Below are 15935 nucleotides of genomic sequence, written 5' to 3'. Positions count from 1 at the left end.
AAAAATATTTTCAAAGTAAGTCTTTAAATCATGTTTTTTAAATATATAGTGAGTTAGGAGTTTCGTTTTGTCTTTTTCCAGATGGCTAGCCAATTAGTCCACTACCTTTTATTGAATAACTATTCCTTTACCCCTGAATTAAATCACCATATAAAATGAATTAATATCTATAAAGTACTGAAAAAATTTTCAAACTATTTTATAGGTAGCAGTGACAATAGTAGTAATACTTATACTGCTCTATCAAAATTTTACATATAATGGGTACATGTCTAGGTTTTCTAGTTAGTTCCATGGGTCTGTTTAACTATTGCTTGCCAATATTTTTAATTATAATATTTATACAAGTCTTGATACCTAGAAGAGGATAATTTTTTTTCCTTTTTGTCTTCTTTCTCTTCCCCTTTTTCCTTTCTCCTTTTCTCTTCAAAATTGTGCTGTTTCAGGCCTTTCCTTCTTCCACATGCATTTTAGGATTTGTTTGTTCAGCACTATGAAAAAATTTATTGGAGTTTTGATTGAAATTGTTTTGAATTTACAAAATCATTTTAAGAAGTTCTATCTCTGCAACAGTGGGTCTTCCTAACATGGAATATCTTTGTATTTAAGATTCCTTTATATCCTTAAAAGTTTTTTTCTAACATTTTTATGTTTCTATAGAACTATATGTATACCTAATAACCTTTTACATCTGTTACTTTTATGATAGGATATCTAAATATGTAATTTTCCAAGTGACTGCTATTTTATAGGGACACAATTTTTGTATATTGAACTTTTGTTCAGCAGTACGCCATGACAGCTCATTTCCTGATTGAAATGATGTGATAAACCTAGCTTCTTAAAAAGACGATAATGCCTTTTTATGGGAAAGCAACATCAGCTGTCAGTCTTTATGGTTCGTGTGTACACAGTATCCATTATACTATAAAAAATTGCTAGACATGTAAGACGGAGAAGGCAATGGCACCCCACTCCAGTACTCTTGCCTGGAAAATCCATGGACGGAGGAGCCTGGTAGGCTGCAGTCCATGGGGTCGCTAGGAGTTGGACACGACTGAGCGACTTCACTTTCACTTTTCTCTTTCATACATTGGAGAAGGAAATGGCAACCCACTCCAGTATTCTTGCCTGGAGAATCCCAGAGACGGCGGAGCCTGGTGGGCTGCTGTCTTTGGGGTCACACAGAGTCGGACACGACTGAAGCGACTTAGCAGCAGCAGCAGCAGCAGCAGACATGTAAGAACTAAGAATATGTAACTGATAATCAAACAAAAAAGAAGATAATAGAAGCAGACCCCCTGGTGATCTGGATATTGGAGTTAAAGTTTTTAATGACTATTATGAATATATGAAACAAGATGAAGACTTTAAATAGAGAAATGGAATTTATAAAAACAAAATCAAGTAAATTTCCTAGAACTGGAAATTAAAATTCTGAAATTAAAACTTAATTGGCTACATTTTATAGGTCTTTGGACGTAGAAGAAGACAATTAGTGAACTCGGAGAGCTCAATAAGAAATAGTCAAAATGTATCACAACAAACTGTGGAAAATTCTTCAAGAGACGGGAATACCAGACCACCTGACCTGCCTCTTGAGAAATCAGTATGCATGTCAAGAAGCAACAGTTAGAACTGGACATGGAACAACAGACTGATTACAAATCAGGAAAGGAGTACGTCAAGGCTCCATATTGTCACCCTGTTTATTTAACTTATATGCAGAGTACATCATGCGAAATGCCAGGCTGGATGAAGCACAACCTGAAATCAAGATTGCCAGGAGAAATATCAGTAACCTCAGACATGCAGATGACACCACCCTTATGGTAGAAAGTGAAGAAGAGCCTCTTGATGAAAGTGAAAGAGAAGAGTGAAAAAGCTGACTTAAAACTCAGCATTCAGAAAACTAAGATCATAGCATCTGGTCCCATCACTTCATGGCAATTAAATGGGGAAACAATGGAAAGAGTGAGAAACTTTATTTTGGGAGGCTCCAAAATCACTGCATATGATGACTGCAGCCATGAAATTGAAAAGATGCTTGCTCCTTGGTAGAAAAGCTGTGACTAATCTAGACAACATATTAATAAGCAGAGGCATTGCTGACAAAGGTCCATCTAGTCAAAGCTATGGTTTTTCCATTAGTCATGTATGGATGTAAGAGTTGGAGCATAAAAAAAGTTGAGCGCTGAAGAATTGATGCTTTTGAAGTGTGGTGTTGGAGAAAACTCTAGAGAGTCCCTTGGACTGCAAGATCAAATCAGTCAATCCTAAAGGAAATCAGTCCTGAATGTTCATTTGAAGCTGAAACTGAAACTCCAGTACTTTGGCCACCTGATGCAAAGAACTAACTCATTGGCAAAGACTCTAATGCTGGGAAAGATTAAAAGCAAGAGGAGAAGGGGTCGACAGAGGATAAGATGGTTGGATGGCAGCACTGACTTGATGGACCTGAGTTTGAGCAAGCTCCAGGAGTTAGTGATGGACAGGGAATCCTGGTGTGCTGCCGTCCATGGGGTTGCAGAGTTGGACACGACTGAGTGACTGAACTGAACTGAACACAACTACCAGTGTGAAAATAAACAATAAGGATATTTAGAACAATCCTCAAAATCCTCAAAATTACAATAATTACAATCAGTGGACCAAAGAAAAAAAACTCTCAGTCCCAATTGGAAAACATTTTGAACAATAATATTGACATAATGTATCAAAACTTGCAGGATGCAACTGTAGTGTTTAGAGGGTATTTAATACTTTTCAATGAAGTATTAGAAAAGAAGAAAGACTGACAATAATCTAAGCTTTCATTTTTAAAAATTTTTTTTATTTTTTAAATTTTAATATCTTTAATTCTTACATGCGTTCCCAAACATGAACCCCCCCTCCCACCTCCCTCCCCATAACATCTCTCTGGGTCATCCCCATGCACCAGCCCCAAGCATGCTGCATCCTGCGTCAGACATAGACTGGCGATTCAATTTTCATTTTAAGGAGCTAATAAAGGAAGTCAAAGTCAAAGGAAGTCAAAGCTGTGGTTTTTCCAGTAGTCACACACAGATGTAGGGGTTGAACCATAAAGAAGACTGAGTGCCAAAGAATTAATGCTTTCAAACTCTGGTCTGAAGAAGACTCTTGAGAGTCCCTTAGACAGCAAAGAGATCAAACCAGTCAATCCTAAAGGAAATCAACCCTGAATATTCATCAGAAGGACTGATGCTGAAGCTGAGGATACAATCCTTTGGCCACCTGATGAGGAGAACCAGCTCTTTGGAAAAGACCCTGTTGTTGGAAAAGATTGAAAGCAAAAGGAGAAGGAGATGACAGAGGATTAGATGGTTGGATGGAATTACTGACTTGGTGGACATGAGTTGAGCAAACTCCAGGAGATAGTAAAGGACCAGGATGCTTGGCATGTTGCAGTCCATGGGGTTGGTCACAAAGTTGGACATAGTTTAATGAATGAACAACAATAAAGAAGAGCAAATGAAAGTAAAGTAAGATAATGATTATAATAAGAGAATAAGAGAGAGAGTATATATACAACAGAGAAAAGGCAATAGAGTAAAATTTTATTCTTTAAAACTAATTCATTATATTGAAAAATCTCCAACAAAATGATCAAGAAAGAGAGAAAAAGCTTAAAATATCATAAATGAGAAAGGAAACATGACTCTGACTCCTCCAGATTATTAAAAAATTTAAAAATGATATTATGAGCAACATGCCAATAAATTTGACAATATATTTTAAATGGATAAATTAATCTGGAAAAAACTGACCAAAATTGTTATAAGCAGAAATTTAAAAATCAGAATAATCCTACACTATTAAAGAAATCTGTAATTAAAGATCATCTCACAAATAAAACTCCAGGTCCAAATGGGTTCCCTGGTGAATTCTTACAAACATTCCGAAATGAAATAATGCCATCTTACATAAACTCCTTTGGAAAATATTAGAGGGATTAACACTTTCCAACTCTTTCATGTCACCAGTTTAACCCTGATGCAAAAACTTAAGAAAATATTATAAGAGAAGAAAGAAGAGGATAATATCCCTCATGAATATAGATAATAAAATTCTGCACAAAATATTAACAAATTGAATCCAAATTAGAGCAACAATATATAAAAAGAATGTCACATCAGGGCTACGTGAAGTTTATTCTAGGAATGCAAGTTTGCTCTAACACTCAAAATTCAATCCATGTACTGTATATATTAATAAAATTAAGGGAAAGCCCATGTGATCATCTCACTAGGCTCAGTAAAAGCATTTGATAAAATTCAGTATCTATTCATGACAAAAATTCTCAGAAAATTGGTACCAGAGGGAATTTTCTTATTCTAATAATGGATAGCTAAAAAGTTCACAGCTTGCATCATGCTTAATGGTGGAATTTTGAGCACATTTTCCCCCTTAATTCAAAAAAAAAGACAGGATAGTCCCTGTTAACCACCTCTACCAAACATTATACTAGAAGTCCTAGCCAATGCAGTAAGTTAAGGTAAAGAAATGAAATATAAAGATTGGAAAGGAAGAGATAAAGCCATCTTTATTCAGAGAAGATATTCTTATGTATGGATAAAATTCAAAAGAATCTACAAATAAAATTAATAAGTAAATCTAGCACAGTCACTATTATAAAAGTTAATTAATCTGGTATAGCTTTTCTTCTTTCTACTTAGAACATTTCTGTGTCAGTATGTTTTAGGACTTTTTTTTTGAAAACATCCTTTGCTAGATCTTTTTCATCCATCATGAGAACTTTCATCTTTTTTTAGTTGGCATTATTTAGATATATTTAGAAGCATTTTAATACTTTATTTTGTGCTCTCAATTTACTAGTTATTTTCTTTGCTTCTCATTTTTCCTTTGCCTAATTTCTGTTTGATTGTATTAATTACCTTGCTTGTAAAATTTATTCTTGTAAATGTATTCTAATTATTTTCTTTTCGTGGAGACCATTAAATATTTAGCATATAAATATGACATTTTCATAGTCTAAATATCTCTATCCTCCTCCGGAACAATACTAGGATCTTAGAATGCACTTGCTCTTATCACTGCTTTCTACCTATGTTCTATTTTGTCTACTGTTTTACTTTCATCTTTCATTTATAACCCTTTCATTAAGTTAGCCATTCCTGATCTTTATGCTCAGCATTCTTTCATGCATGTCACTTTTACCTTTTAACTGAATTTAGATTCAGTTTTATTCTTTCTGGAGTACTGTTTTTGGTATATTTTTCTGCAGAGTCTGCCATTAGGAAATTCTCTCATTTTTTATTTTTTTGAAAATATCTGTATTAGTCTTTCTGTGTATATAATTCTAGATGATGGTTATTCTCCTTCACCACTTTGAGAATATTATTTCATTGTCTTCTAGCTTATATTAATGAAAAGATTGCTGTTCATCTCATTTGTCTGTTATTTATATCTGCTTTTAAAATTTCTCCTTTGTTTTGATGCCCTGCAATTTCACTGTGATGTGAGTCAAGGTATGGATTTCTTACTTGTCTTGCTTAGGGCTAGAATTTATGTCTTTTGTCAATTCTGGATAACTGGATAACCATGAGGGTGTGGCCACTCATCTAGAGCCAGACATCCCGGACTGTGAAGTCAAGTGGGCCTTAGGAAACACTACTACGAACAAAGCTAGTGGAGGTGATGGAATTCCAGCTGAGCTATTTCAGATCCCCAAACATGATGCTGTTAAAGTGCTGCACTCAATGTGCCAGCAAATTTGGAAAACTCAGTAAGTAGCCAAAGGACTGGAAAAGGTCAGTTTTCATTCCAATCCCAAAGAAGGACAATGCCAAAGAATGTTCTAACTACCACACAATTGTGGTCATTTCATATGCTAGCTAGATTATCAGAGAGGGCAATGTCAACCCACTCTAATATTCCTGCCTGGCAAATCCCTTGGACGGAGGAGCCTGGTAGGCTGCAGTCCATGGGTCGCGAAGAGTCAGATATGACTGAGCAACTTCCCTGTCACTTTTCACTTTCATGCATTGGAGAAGGAAATGGCAACCCACTTCAGTGTTCTTGCCTGGAGAATCCCAGGGACAGGGGAGCCTGGTGGGCTGCTGTCTGTGGGGTTGCACAGAGTCGGACATGACTGAAGCAACTTAGCAGCAGCAAGATTTTACCAAAAATCCTTCAAGCTAGGCTTCAGCAATATGTGAACCAAGAACTTCCAGATGTACAAGCTAGATTTAGAAAAGGAAGAGGAACCATAGATCAAATTGCCAACATCCATTGGATCATAGAAAAAGCAAGAGAATTCCAGAAAAACATCTGCTTCGATGACTATGCTAAAGCCTTTGACTGTGTGAATCAACAAACTATGGACAAAAGAGATGGGAATAACAGGTCACTTTACCTGCCTCCTGAGAAACCTGTATGCAGGTCAAGAAGCAACAGAACTGGACATGGAACAATGGACTGGTTCAAAATTGGGAAAGGAGTATGACAAGGCTATATATTGTCACCCTGCTTATTAAACTGCTGTACAGAGTACATCTTGTGAAATGCCAGGCTGGATGAATCACAAGCTGAAATCAAGATTGCTGAAAGAAATATCAACAACCTCAGATATGCAGATGATACCACCCTAATGGCAGAGGTGAAAAGGAACTTAAGAGCCTCTTAAAGAGAGTGAAAGAAGAGAGTGAGAAGTCTGGCTTGAAAATCAACATTCAAAAAACTAAGATCATGGCATCTGGTCCCATCACTTCATGGCAAATAGAACAGGAAAAAGTGGAAACAGTGACAGACTTTATTTTCTTGGGCTCCAAAATCACTGCAGACAGTGACTGCAGCCATTAAATTAAAAGACACTTGCTCCTTGGAAGGAAAGCTATGACAAACCTGAGCAGGATATTTAAACGCAAAGACATCACATTGCCAACAAAGGTCCATATAGTCAAAGGTATGATTTTTCCAGTGGTCATGTATGGATGTGAGAATTGGACCATAAAAAAAGTTGAGTGCCAAACAATTGATGCTTTTGAATTGTAGTGTTGGAGACTCTTGAGAGTCCCTTGGACCACAAGGAGATCAAACCAATTCTAAAGGAAACCAACCCTGAATACCCTAAATATTCACTGGAAGGACTGATGCTGACATTAAAGCTCCAGTATGTTGGCCACCTAATGAGAAGGGCTGACTCATTGGAAAAGACCTTGATGCTGGAAATGATTGAAGGCAAAAGGAACAGGAGGCAACAGAGGATAAGATAGTTAGATAGCATCACTGATTCAATGGACATGAATTTGAGCAAACTCCAGGAGATAGTAAAGGACAAGAAGTCTAGTGTGCTGCAGTTCATGATGTTGCAAAGAGTCAGACATGACTTAATGACTGCACAGCAACAGTCGATTCTGGAAACTTGTCAGCCAAATTTGGATAAATTATGCCACTTCCCATGTTACTCCTCTGCTTAAAATCCTGCTGGGTCTCCCTCATCTATTGACAGTATTACTACTCAGGGCTGTCACAGTCTGGCCTCTACACATTTCTGAAATTAAGTTTCCACTTCTGTCTTCCAGGAAAGCCCATCACTCAAACTGCTGATACATTTCTTACTCATAACTTAGCTTAATTGTCACCTATTCTCTGAAGCCTTTCCTGAAACCTCTGCCCCTAAGAACTCTTGTGTACCCCTGGTTTCCTGTTCACACAATCCACTGATTGCATTTATCTATTTATATGTAAATTTTCCCCCAATAAACTCAAGTCCCAGTGGGTAGTTCCCTTTGTATTTACAGAGACAGGCACTTAGTGTGGGCTCGATAAACAGTTGTAGATTGAATGAATGAATGAATAAAGAAAATGAAAGTAAATACTGCCTACCTCATAGGGATCTTGTAACAACTAAATATCAGTGCATACCACAAGATAAAGCACCTGGAAAATAACAACTGCTAATCTCTTGTTTGAATTGAAGACAATTCATGCAGTGTTTTGGTACAGTGGGTTATGTACCAAATTGGTTTTTCCTTTAAATTTCTTTATTCCATATGGCATAGAACAGAGTTCTTAGTGTTCTTTGATTATAATGAAGTATTTTTTTCATTTTGTGCCTTTTCTTCCAATTGCTGTACTTCTGAGCCTAAAAAAACCAGAGAGTTCTATGAGAATGCTTGATATAGTTTACTAGCTGTTACATTCTGTTCTGAAAATTGAGTTCATCTGTGAATACTCTTCTCCCATACAGGTTAGTGGCTTTCTCCTTTCTTCCATTAGGTGTCTTACTCTAATTTTACCACGAGTTAGGCCTTCACAGACTCTCATTATAAAATAGCAAATGTCCACCCACATCCTTTTCTATCCTCTTTTACCTGCTTTATTTTCCCCAGTACACTCCTCCACAAGTGAAATATATACAGTATTTACCTCTTTTATTATTTTCTGCTCCTCCCATACACCCTGGCATGTAACTTCTTAAGGGCAGGAACTTTGCTTTATGCTTAGAGCAGTATCTGGAATATAGTAGGTGCTTGGTATGTATTCCTTAAATAAGTGTATCAATGCAGGTGCCATTGAGTCTCATCAGGATTTATACTGTTTATAGTAGACAAACACCATACGACCACTCTGGACATGGTAGCCTTCAACATTCATCTAGATCTGGGATGAGATTACAAAACTTGGCTCCTTTGCTTTTCCATATAACAGACTAATGCACGATTTCATCCTGAAAACTAAAGAAATCACTTCCCTTCCTGGCAGTACCTAAAGCGAGCTCTAAGCTGGCTGCATACAAAGCCCGTCTGTTCTCTCCTGGTTTAAAGACAGAGGCAGTTCCTGCCCACTTTCAGCAAGCTTTATTTTGCTTTCTGTTTTCTTTCACTGCTAAAGGACAATTTACATATCTTTTCTACCCATTCTATCGTTTTGACCTTGCCAAGAGCTTTCAGTTAATACTTTGTGTGCACTTGTGCAAAGAAAGCACCCATTTGCAATGTCTATGGGAAACAAATTCTTATTACTTCGTAGAAACAAACGTCTAAATGTGTAATTCACGTGTATATTATGAGAAAGGTTCAGAGATGATACACGACTGGTTGAAAGCCACAGAACTAAAGTTTGTAACACAAGTAGATCCAACACCCACATCCCTTGTCAAGTTTGTGCTCTTCTGCCTGATTTTCCTTTAATATGATCATTTATGCTTCTCCTAAGCACCTGGGCATTAATAGAAAACCCTCAATTCTTACTAGTGTGTATCTCTCTCTGTGACATCAGACATCTTACCTCCTCAATCTTCAGCTGTCAAACTGTTGTATTGATTTTTCAGGTGCCATCAAGCTTCTCTTTCCAGATTTAGCATGACTGAAAAGAATGTGGTCTTTCAGCTAAGCTGACATTCCAAGGTCAGCTTTGTGGCCAGTGAAAACTCATGGCCTAAGGATTCTGACACAGCTACCCGACACCTGAGGGAGAGCTTGCCTCTGCCTACTCGTCCTTGCTAGGGACATATTGCCCCCACCTTGCTGCTCAGTACTGACTGTCAGAGCCCACACTGGCTCCAGTAATATGACTGTGAACACTCACCGCTCAAGATACCTGGGGCACCTTTTGTGTTAAGGCTAATGCCTGGGACTATCATTGGACAGGCAGTGCCTCCTAGCGGCCAAGGCTCCAAAGGTTTCCAGCTGAAAAGTGGCCAGGACACCCACCTGGTGACCCTTTCTCTCTCCTTCTGAGTCTTGTCCCTACCTTTTTGCAGTGTGTCCAGCTCCACATCATGCAATGAGAATTCATCATCAGGTCCCAGTCTTTTCAGTATTTTGCTGACTGAATTCCCAATCATGACCATGATGATGAAAACACTGTGGGAGGACAGTAGGAAGTATAAATATAACAAAGTCACTAACACCTCCAGAGCAAGTCAGTTTGAAAAGTGCTTTGTAATCATGTGGTCACTGTTCCTCCTTCTCATCAGCCAAATGGGAGCTCTGACAGCCCCACTCTTATAGGAGACTTATGATGCCCAGAAGTGCCAAATCATCCTGCTGAAGTCATTCTTCTTAAACTTCCTTAAGAATAATTCCAGATGTGTTACAGAGATATGCAGAGGCTTAGCTGGTTTCTCTGGAAGCTTTTATTCTAAAAAGAACATGCATGATTCTAAGGATCATATTTTAAAGTGTATATGCTTCATAAAATGAAAGGTAAATCATTTCCAGAAGCGTAACCTTGAGATTAGGTCCTTAGGCTCTTGCTGGCACAGCATGTACAAATGCATATTTGGGTCTGGGAAGGAATGTATCTGGGAGCTGCAGAGGAATTATGGAGGCTCCACTTCTCCATGAGGGAGAGAAATTCCATACAATGGATAAGGCCATGCTATAACAAATGGAAGTGGGAACTCTTCCTTCTATAAACCCCTTTGGTCTCCAAGGCATCTTTGTCCTCATGCTATATCTTGTCTCCTCGAGGGTCCCTTCTACCAAGACTTTCCCCAGAAAATGCCTAAATTCCAGTCATTTCTCTGTGCTATTTCTACCTTTTCCTTATCAAAACATACCTATCCCCTGTCCATTCTCTCAACTGCCTTGGAAAGTAATCTGATAAAGCATTTCATGCTAAAATTTGAATAGTAGGTCACCACCCATTGCTGACAAAAGTCTGTATGGTCAAAGCTATGGTTTTTCCAGTATTCATGTACAGATGTGAGAGTTGGACCATGAAGAAGGCTGAGCAAAAACAATTGATGCTTTTGAACTGTGGAGTTGGAGAAGACTCTTGAGAGTCTCTTGGACAGCAAGGAGATCAAAGCAGTCAATCCTAAAGGAAATCAGTCCTGAATATTCATTGGAAGGACTGGTGCTGAAGCTGAAGCTTGAATACTTTGGCCACCTGATGCAAAGAGCTGACTCACTGGAAAAGACCCTGATGCTGGTAAAGATTGAAGGCAGGAGGAGAAAGGGGTAACAGAAGATGAGATCGTGGAATGGCATCACTGATTCATTGGCCATAAGTTTGAGCAAACACTGGGAGATAGTGAAGGACAGGGAAGCCTGGTGTGCAGCAGTCCATGGGGTCACAAAGAGTCAGACAAAACTGAGTAACTGAACAACAACACATTGTTCTGCTCCTCCCACTGACATTCACATTGTAAGTGGGGACACCTGAAGCCCTTGAATCACTGGGCTTGGAAATCAACTTTATCTCCTGAATTAAACACACCACTCACATCCATCATCCCCTAACATTCAATCCCAAATATGATGTTGTTGAGGAACAGGCCCTTTGCCTCCTGAGCTCTCTTTGGATGTCCCCACAACTGACCACTCTTGGTGTGTCTCTATAGTGACTACTCCGTGTGCCAGAGTCCAGAGGCTTTGATCCCGACCTACTGGCACCACATTCAGATATTGTCGAAAATTCATTCAACCCACAAACAGAGCTGAGAAGAGACACTAAACCTTCAGGGTTTCTTTGCAATGATTGCGGCTTGCCAGGGAAGGTTTCGGAGAGCCATGGGCTGTTCCAAAAGAGGGAAAGACTCTGGCAATTGTCTGGAAGATGTCAAGCAATTAGTGTGGCCAGAATGTAAAGAACTGGAGGCTGGGTGGGGGGAGGTGAATGAGCGTTGGTCACTAAGGGGATATGATGCTGAAAGCCTGAGGTTTGTACTGCCATCATCAAGTTCTTGGGTTTCTAAGACATTTCTAGAAAATGCACCATGCCAGTAAGACCCAAAAACAGCCCTCGTGTTCTGCTGTCATTCCTACCCTTGGCTCTTTCTCCTTCTCTCAAACCTCCCACCCCTGGTCAGCTTTTCCGCCTCCCTGGTGCGACTGGTTTTAAACATCTCCAGGGCAGCGAGCCTCTGCTCTGAAGTCTAGCGGCACGCGCATCATCCGCATCACCGGGCGCGCAGGCTGATCCGCACCGCGCGGCGCTGATTCGCTGCCGCGGAGACTGCGGCGCCCGCGACGCGCCCGCCCCTCGCGGTGCACGCCGGCTGGTGCAGCCTCAGTCTGTCTGCAGCCGCGGCCACCGGGAGCAGCGCTGCAGCCGGGGCACCGACGCCTGAGTGCCCGCTCAGCGCCCCCGAGGATAGCAACGGCGAGCCCTCAAAGCGCGCACGATGCAGGCCACCGCCGATTCCACCAAGATGGATTGTGTTTGGAGCAACTGGAAAAGTCAGGGTATTCTCTTTATTTCAGTAGTGCATGCCTGCGGCGCTCACGGGAACCCGGGACCCGGAATCAGCCATTGTGCATCATTTCACCTGTGGGACCTATGCATGCTTTATACCCAAGAGCTTTCTGTTGGGGGGAGTAAACTTGTTATGTCAAAAATCAGAGTGGACGGTGTTTGGTTTTTTGTTTTTGTTTTTTACCTTTCCCATCTTAAAAAAAAAAAAAACAAAAAACAAAAAAAAAAGAATCCCCCACCCCCACCCCTTTGTTTTCTTGTTGTCAGGCTACTGTTTTAAATGCATCTTTTGCCTCCTCCTGGAGCTCTTTTGGGTTCCGCTCAACGTCAAGTACTTGTTTAATCTCTTCTTATTCCCGGAGTTAAAATGCTTTCTTATTGTTCCATGTATCCCAGTGCATTTAATTTGTGCCTGAAGATTGAAATCTAGTAGAACCGTTAACTGAGTGGGTTCTAGTGCATCCTTTTAAGAGGGACACACCCATTTTAGGGTTATTATTTGTGGTCACACAAAGGGAACTGGAAATGCAGAATAGCTCTCAGAATCCTGAAAATATGATGGCGTAGACACATATTAGGATGATTCACTTTGAAATATTTCGGGTTTTTTGTCTGTCATTGGGGTAACTTGTAACTACTGTTCATTAATAATGGGTATATCTGGAACAAATGGAGGGAAATTAAAAAACAGTGCCAGTTGCTCTCTGATATAACAGATTTATTTTGAAACAGTCCATATTAGCACTGGGTGTGGCCACCCTCCAGCCTCGCTTGGATTGCTTTTCAGCCATTTTTATTCAGCCTCATACTTCACACATCTCCATCTCGCCTTTGTTACATTAAGATTCTCTCCTTCACCTTGCTCAGTTTGAGATTACTAGGAGAAAGGGAGACTTTGCAAGGATGAATTATGTGTTGTAAACTTGGATGTTTGTTATATGAAGTGTCTTTTAATGTTTAGCAAATGGTTCTGAAGAAGGTGCGTCTGACTTAACCTGCAGGGTTGTAGCGTCCCTCAGGGGACCAAGAATACTCTGGAGCAGAAACTGATTTTTTTTTTTAAGGCACCTTTCTCTTGTAATATTGTATCACAAAAAGAATGGGATGTCTTAATACCCCATAGAGTTTTTCTTTGGTAAATTTTTTAAGCAAAGAAAAAGTAAACCGGAACCTCAGAATTAAGAGCATAGCTTCTCTGCCTCTTATTTGTTAGTTGGGTGGCAGAGACATAAAATGCAATAGTCTAGTTCAAATTATTTGGATCTATTGGAAATACAACTGTCAAAAGTGAATAAATGGACCTAATAAATTTAAAAGCCAGGAAATAAATGTATGGCCATCCAGGGGCATCATTTTAGAGAATGATGATAACTACATGACCTAGCATATGTTTTATACAGAAGACAGCTGTGAAAATTCTTGGTAACATTTCATTCTTGCTACATGTTCAGACTCATCCAGTTTATTCCAAATACACACTCAATGGATATCTACGGCTTGATAGAATACCAAGTTTAGGTGGATATAAAGTTGGTTTTTAAGATTATTCTTACAGATTTCCTCTATTCTTATTAAAAGTAGGTAGCAGAAGTGTCAAATTTTCTAATATGTGTAAGATCTAAGACACTGTTTCATCATAATCCTATGTGTTTGCCTCTGTTGACATTTTCACTGGGGGGTTAAAAATATGGACATTTATAATCAGAAAACAACACAAAATGCTTTACTTTGTCCATTAAAGACTGTCATTTTCATTTGCAGTGTACAGCTGTTTATGAAGATTAATGCAGGATCGTTGAGGGTCTTTTATACTCTGTGACCTTTGGTAATCTTCAGTACCATTGATTTCCTTTTGTCAGATAGAACAAAGCCATTATCCTGAAAATTGACTGATAACTGGGTGGGTGGGTTTATAGGCATAAAGGAGAAATTATAAGTAAATTATTCCTGTTTCTCCCCACTAGGAGAACTTTCATCTAAATTAAAATCTACAATAAGATTCTTGTTTAGTATTTTAAGTGTATCTTTTAGTTCTCTTAATTATAAAAAAAAAAAAAGCTGTTCTTAACACTGGCTGCATATTAATATCACCTGGGAAGCTTTAGAAAACACAAAAGATGCCTGTGCCCCACCCCTAAAGGTTCCGATTCCATTGAGCCAAGCATCAGTATTTTTCAAAAGCTCTCAAATGAGTTTAACACATAATCGGGGTTGAAACCACTCAGGTGCAATAATTCGTAGCCCAATCCATAGCCCAGCAGAACAAGGTCTAGTATACAAATGATGAAATGGGTTTGATACAAGAGCAGCTATGAATGTAGTTAAAAGAAGTCAGTATAACATTGGGGATAATGTCCTCCAGAAATAGTGAGAAGTGAAGGTTTTGCTTGGAAAAGGGAATAAAGGGAGCCCCCAGACTTCCTCCATATTATTAAACAATTCCACAGAGAAATTGTAGTTCCTTAGGTATGTCAGAAAGACTCTACTGAAACTAATATAATGTGTCCTAAAAACTATAGTATACATGCAAAAGGAAGCTTATATTTATTTTATTAATATATATGATTTTAGCTGTAGACAAGAATATTTAAAGAGAGACTAAAGTCCACATTATACTACATTACACAGATTCTGCTTCCATTAAAAAAATGATACTCATACCCAATTTGTTGATAAACCAAAGCCCAATCTGCTCAGTGAAGATGAAATAAGAAAATAACCTAATAAAACTTGGCAATATACCTGGGATTCTTCAGATTACTAGTTATTACTGTTAAATAGTAACATTTACTGGGCACTTTTACTACTTTACTTGTATCATTGCAGTTAATCTTCATGAATCCTATGATGTGTGAGTTTTATTATTATCCCATTTTAGAAGTGATGAACTGAGGCTTCTTGCCAACGCACACAGCTGGTAATGCCAGAGGCCAGATTCAAGCCGAGGCTGTCTGACTCCAAAGCCCTTTGATTCTTCTACTCTACCATCTGCCTCCAAAGTAGATGGCTTCTTCCTCAATAGTTTTTCTAAAAATGTTAAGAATTATCTAGGTAGTAGGGGGGTGTTAAAAACCCCTCCCATTTATATACCTTTCATTTTGCCAAACGTCTTCTCATTTGAGCTTTTCAGTTTACTCTTGAACAACATGAGGCTCAAAGAGGTTATGTGACTTGCCCAAAGTTTTTCATTAAGTGGCAAGTGGGGTAGTGAAAAGGTGACTGTAGCCGAAAATCCTGAACTCTTCCCATCTCACATACTGCCTCTTTCACTAATGCTGAGTTTCAGAAAGTAAACTCTCCTTTACCCCTTCCAAGATATTTTCACACAGCTTATCTCTTTAAAGACAAAGCAATATTGAGCAGTTGAGTCAGTGATTTTGATCAATTTACACCATTGTTGTCATCATCATCGTCATGAGCTCATCATTAAAAATTCTCCATCATTATTATCCATGTGTTGGTCATTGTCCTAAACTCTTGTTACAGATCTTAATCTCATATCTTTCTGAGATTATTGTTTTACTCTCACTTCCCTGGTGGCTCAAACAGTAAAGAATCTGCCTGCAATGCAGAAAACCCGGGTTTGATCCCTGGGTCGGGAAGATCCTCTAGAGAAAGGAATGGCTACCCACCCCAGTATTCTTGCCTGGAGAATTCCATGGACAAAAGAGCCTGGCAGGCTACAGTCCGTGGGGTCGCAGAGTCGGACACGACTGAGCAACTAACGAAACATTTTATAGAGGAGG

The 15935-nt window shown here is 39.0% G+C and overlaps 1 protein-coding gene across 2 annotated transcripts in view; it reads left to right on the top strand.

The window, feature by feature from the left end:
• The window catches only part of RTN1 (reticulon 1), a 246237-nt gene that overhangs the window by 201732 nt on the left and 28570 nt on the right, over window positions 1–15935 (top strand). The window contains exon 1 of one of the 2 annotated variants that reach the window (XM_004010692.6): window positions 12006–12179. The exons of the other annotated variant lie outside the window; for it this stretch is intronic. Within the exon in view, the coding sequence (XP_004010741.1) occupies window positions 12119–12179 (61 nt within the window). The 5' untranslated portion in view covers window positions 12006–12118. Of the gene's footprint in view, window positions 1–12005; window positions 12180–15935 lie in introns of those variants that run through there. 2 annotated transcript variants of the gene reach the window in all.

The sequence above is a fragment of the Ovis aries genome, chromosome 7, assembly GCF_016772045.2.
Source record: "Ovis aries strain OAR_USU_Benz2616 breed Rambouillet chromosome 7, ARS-UI_Ramb_v3.0, whole genome shotgun sequence".
In the NCBI taxonomy this organism is placed as follows: domain Eukaryota; kingdom Metazoa; phylum Chordata; class Mammalia; order Artiodactyla; family Bovidae; genus Ovis; species Ovis aries.
This window is presented reverse-complemented; position numbering and strand designations above follow the sequence as displayed.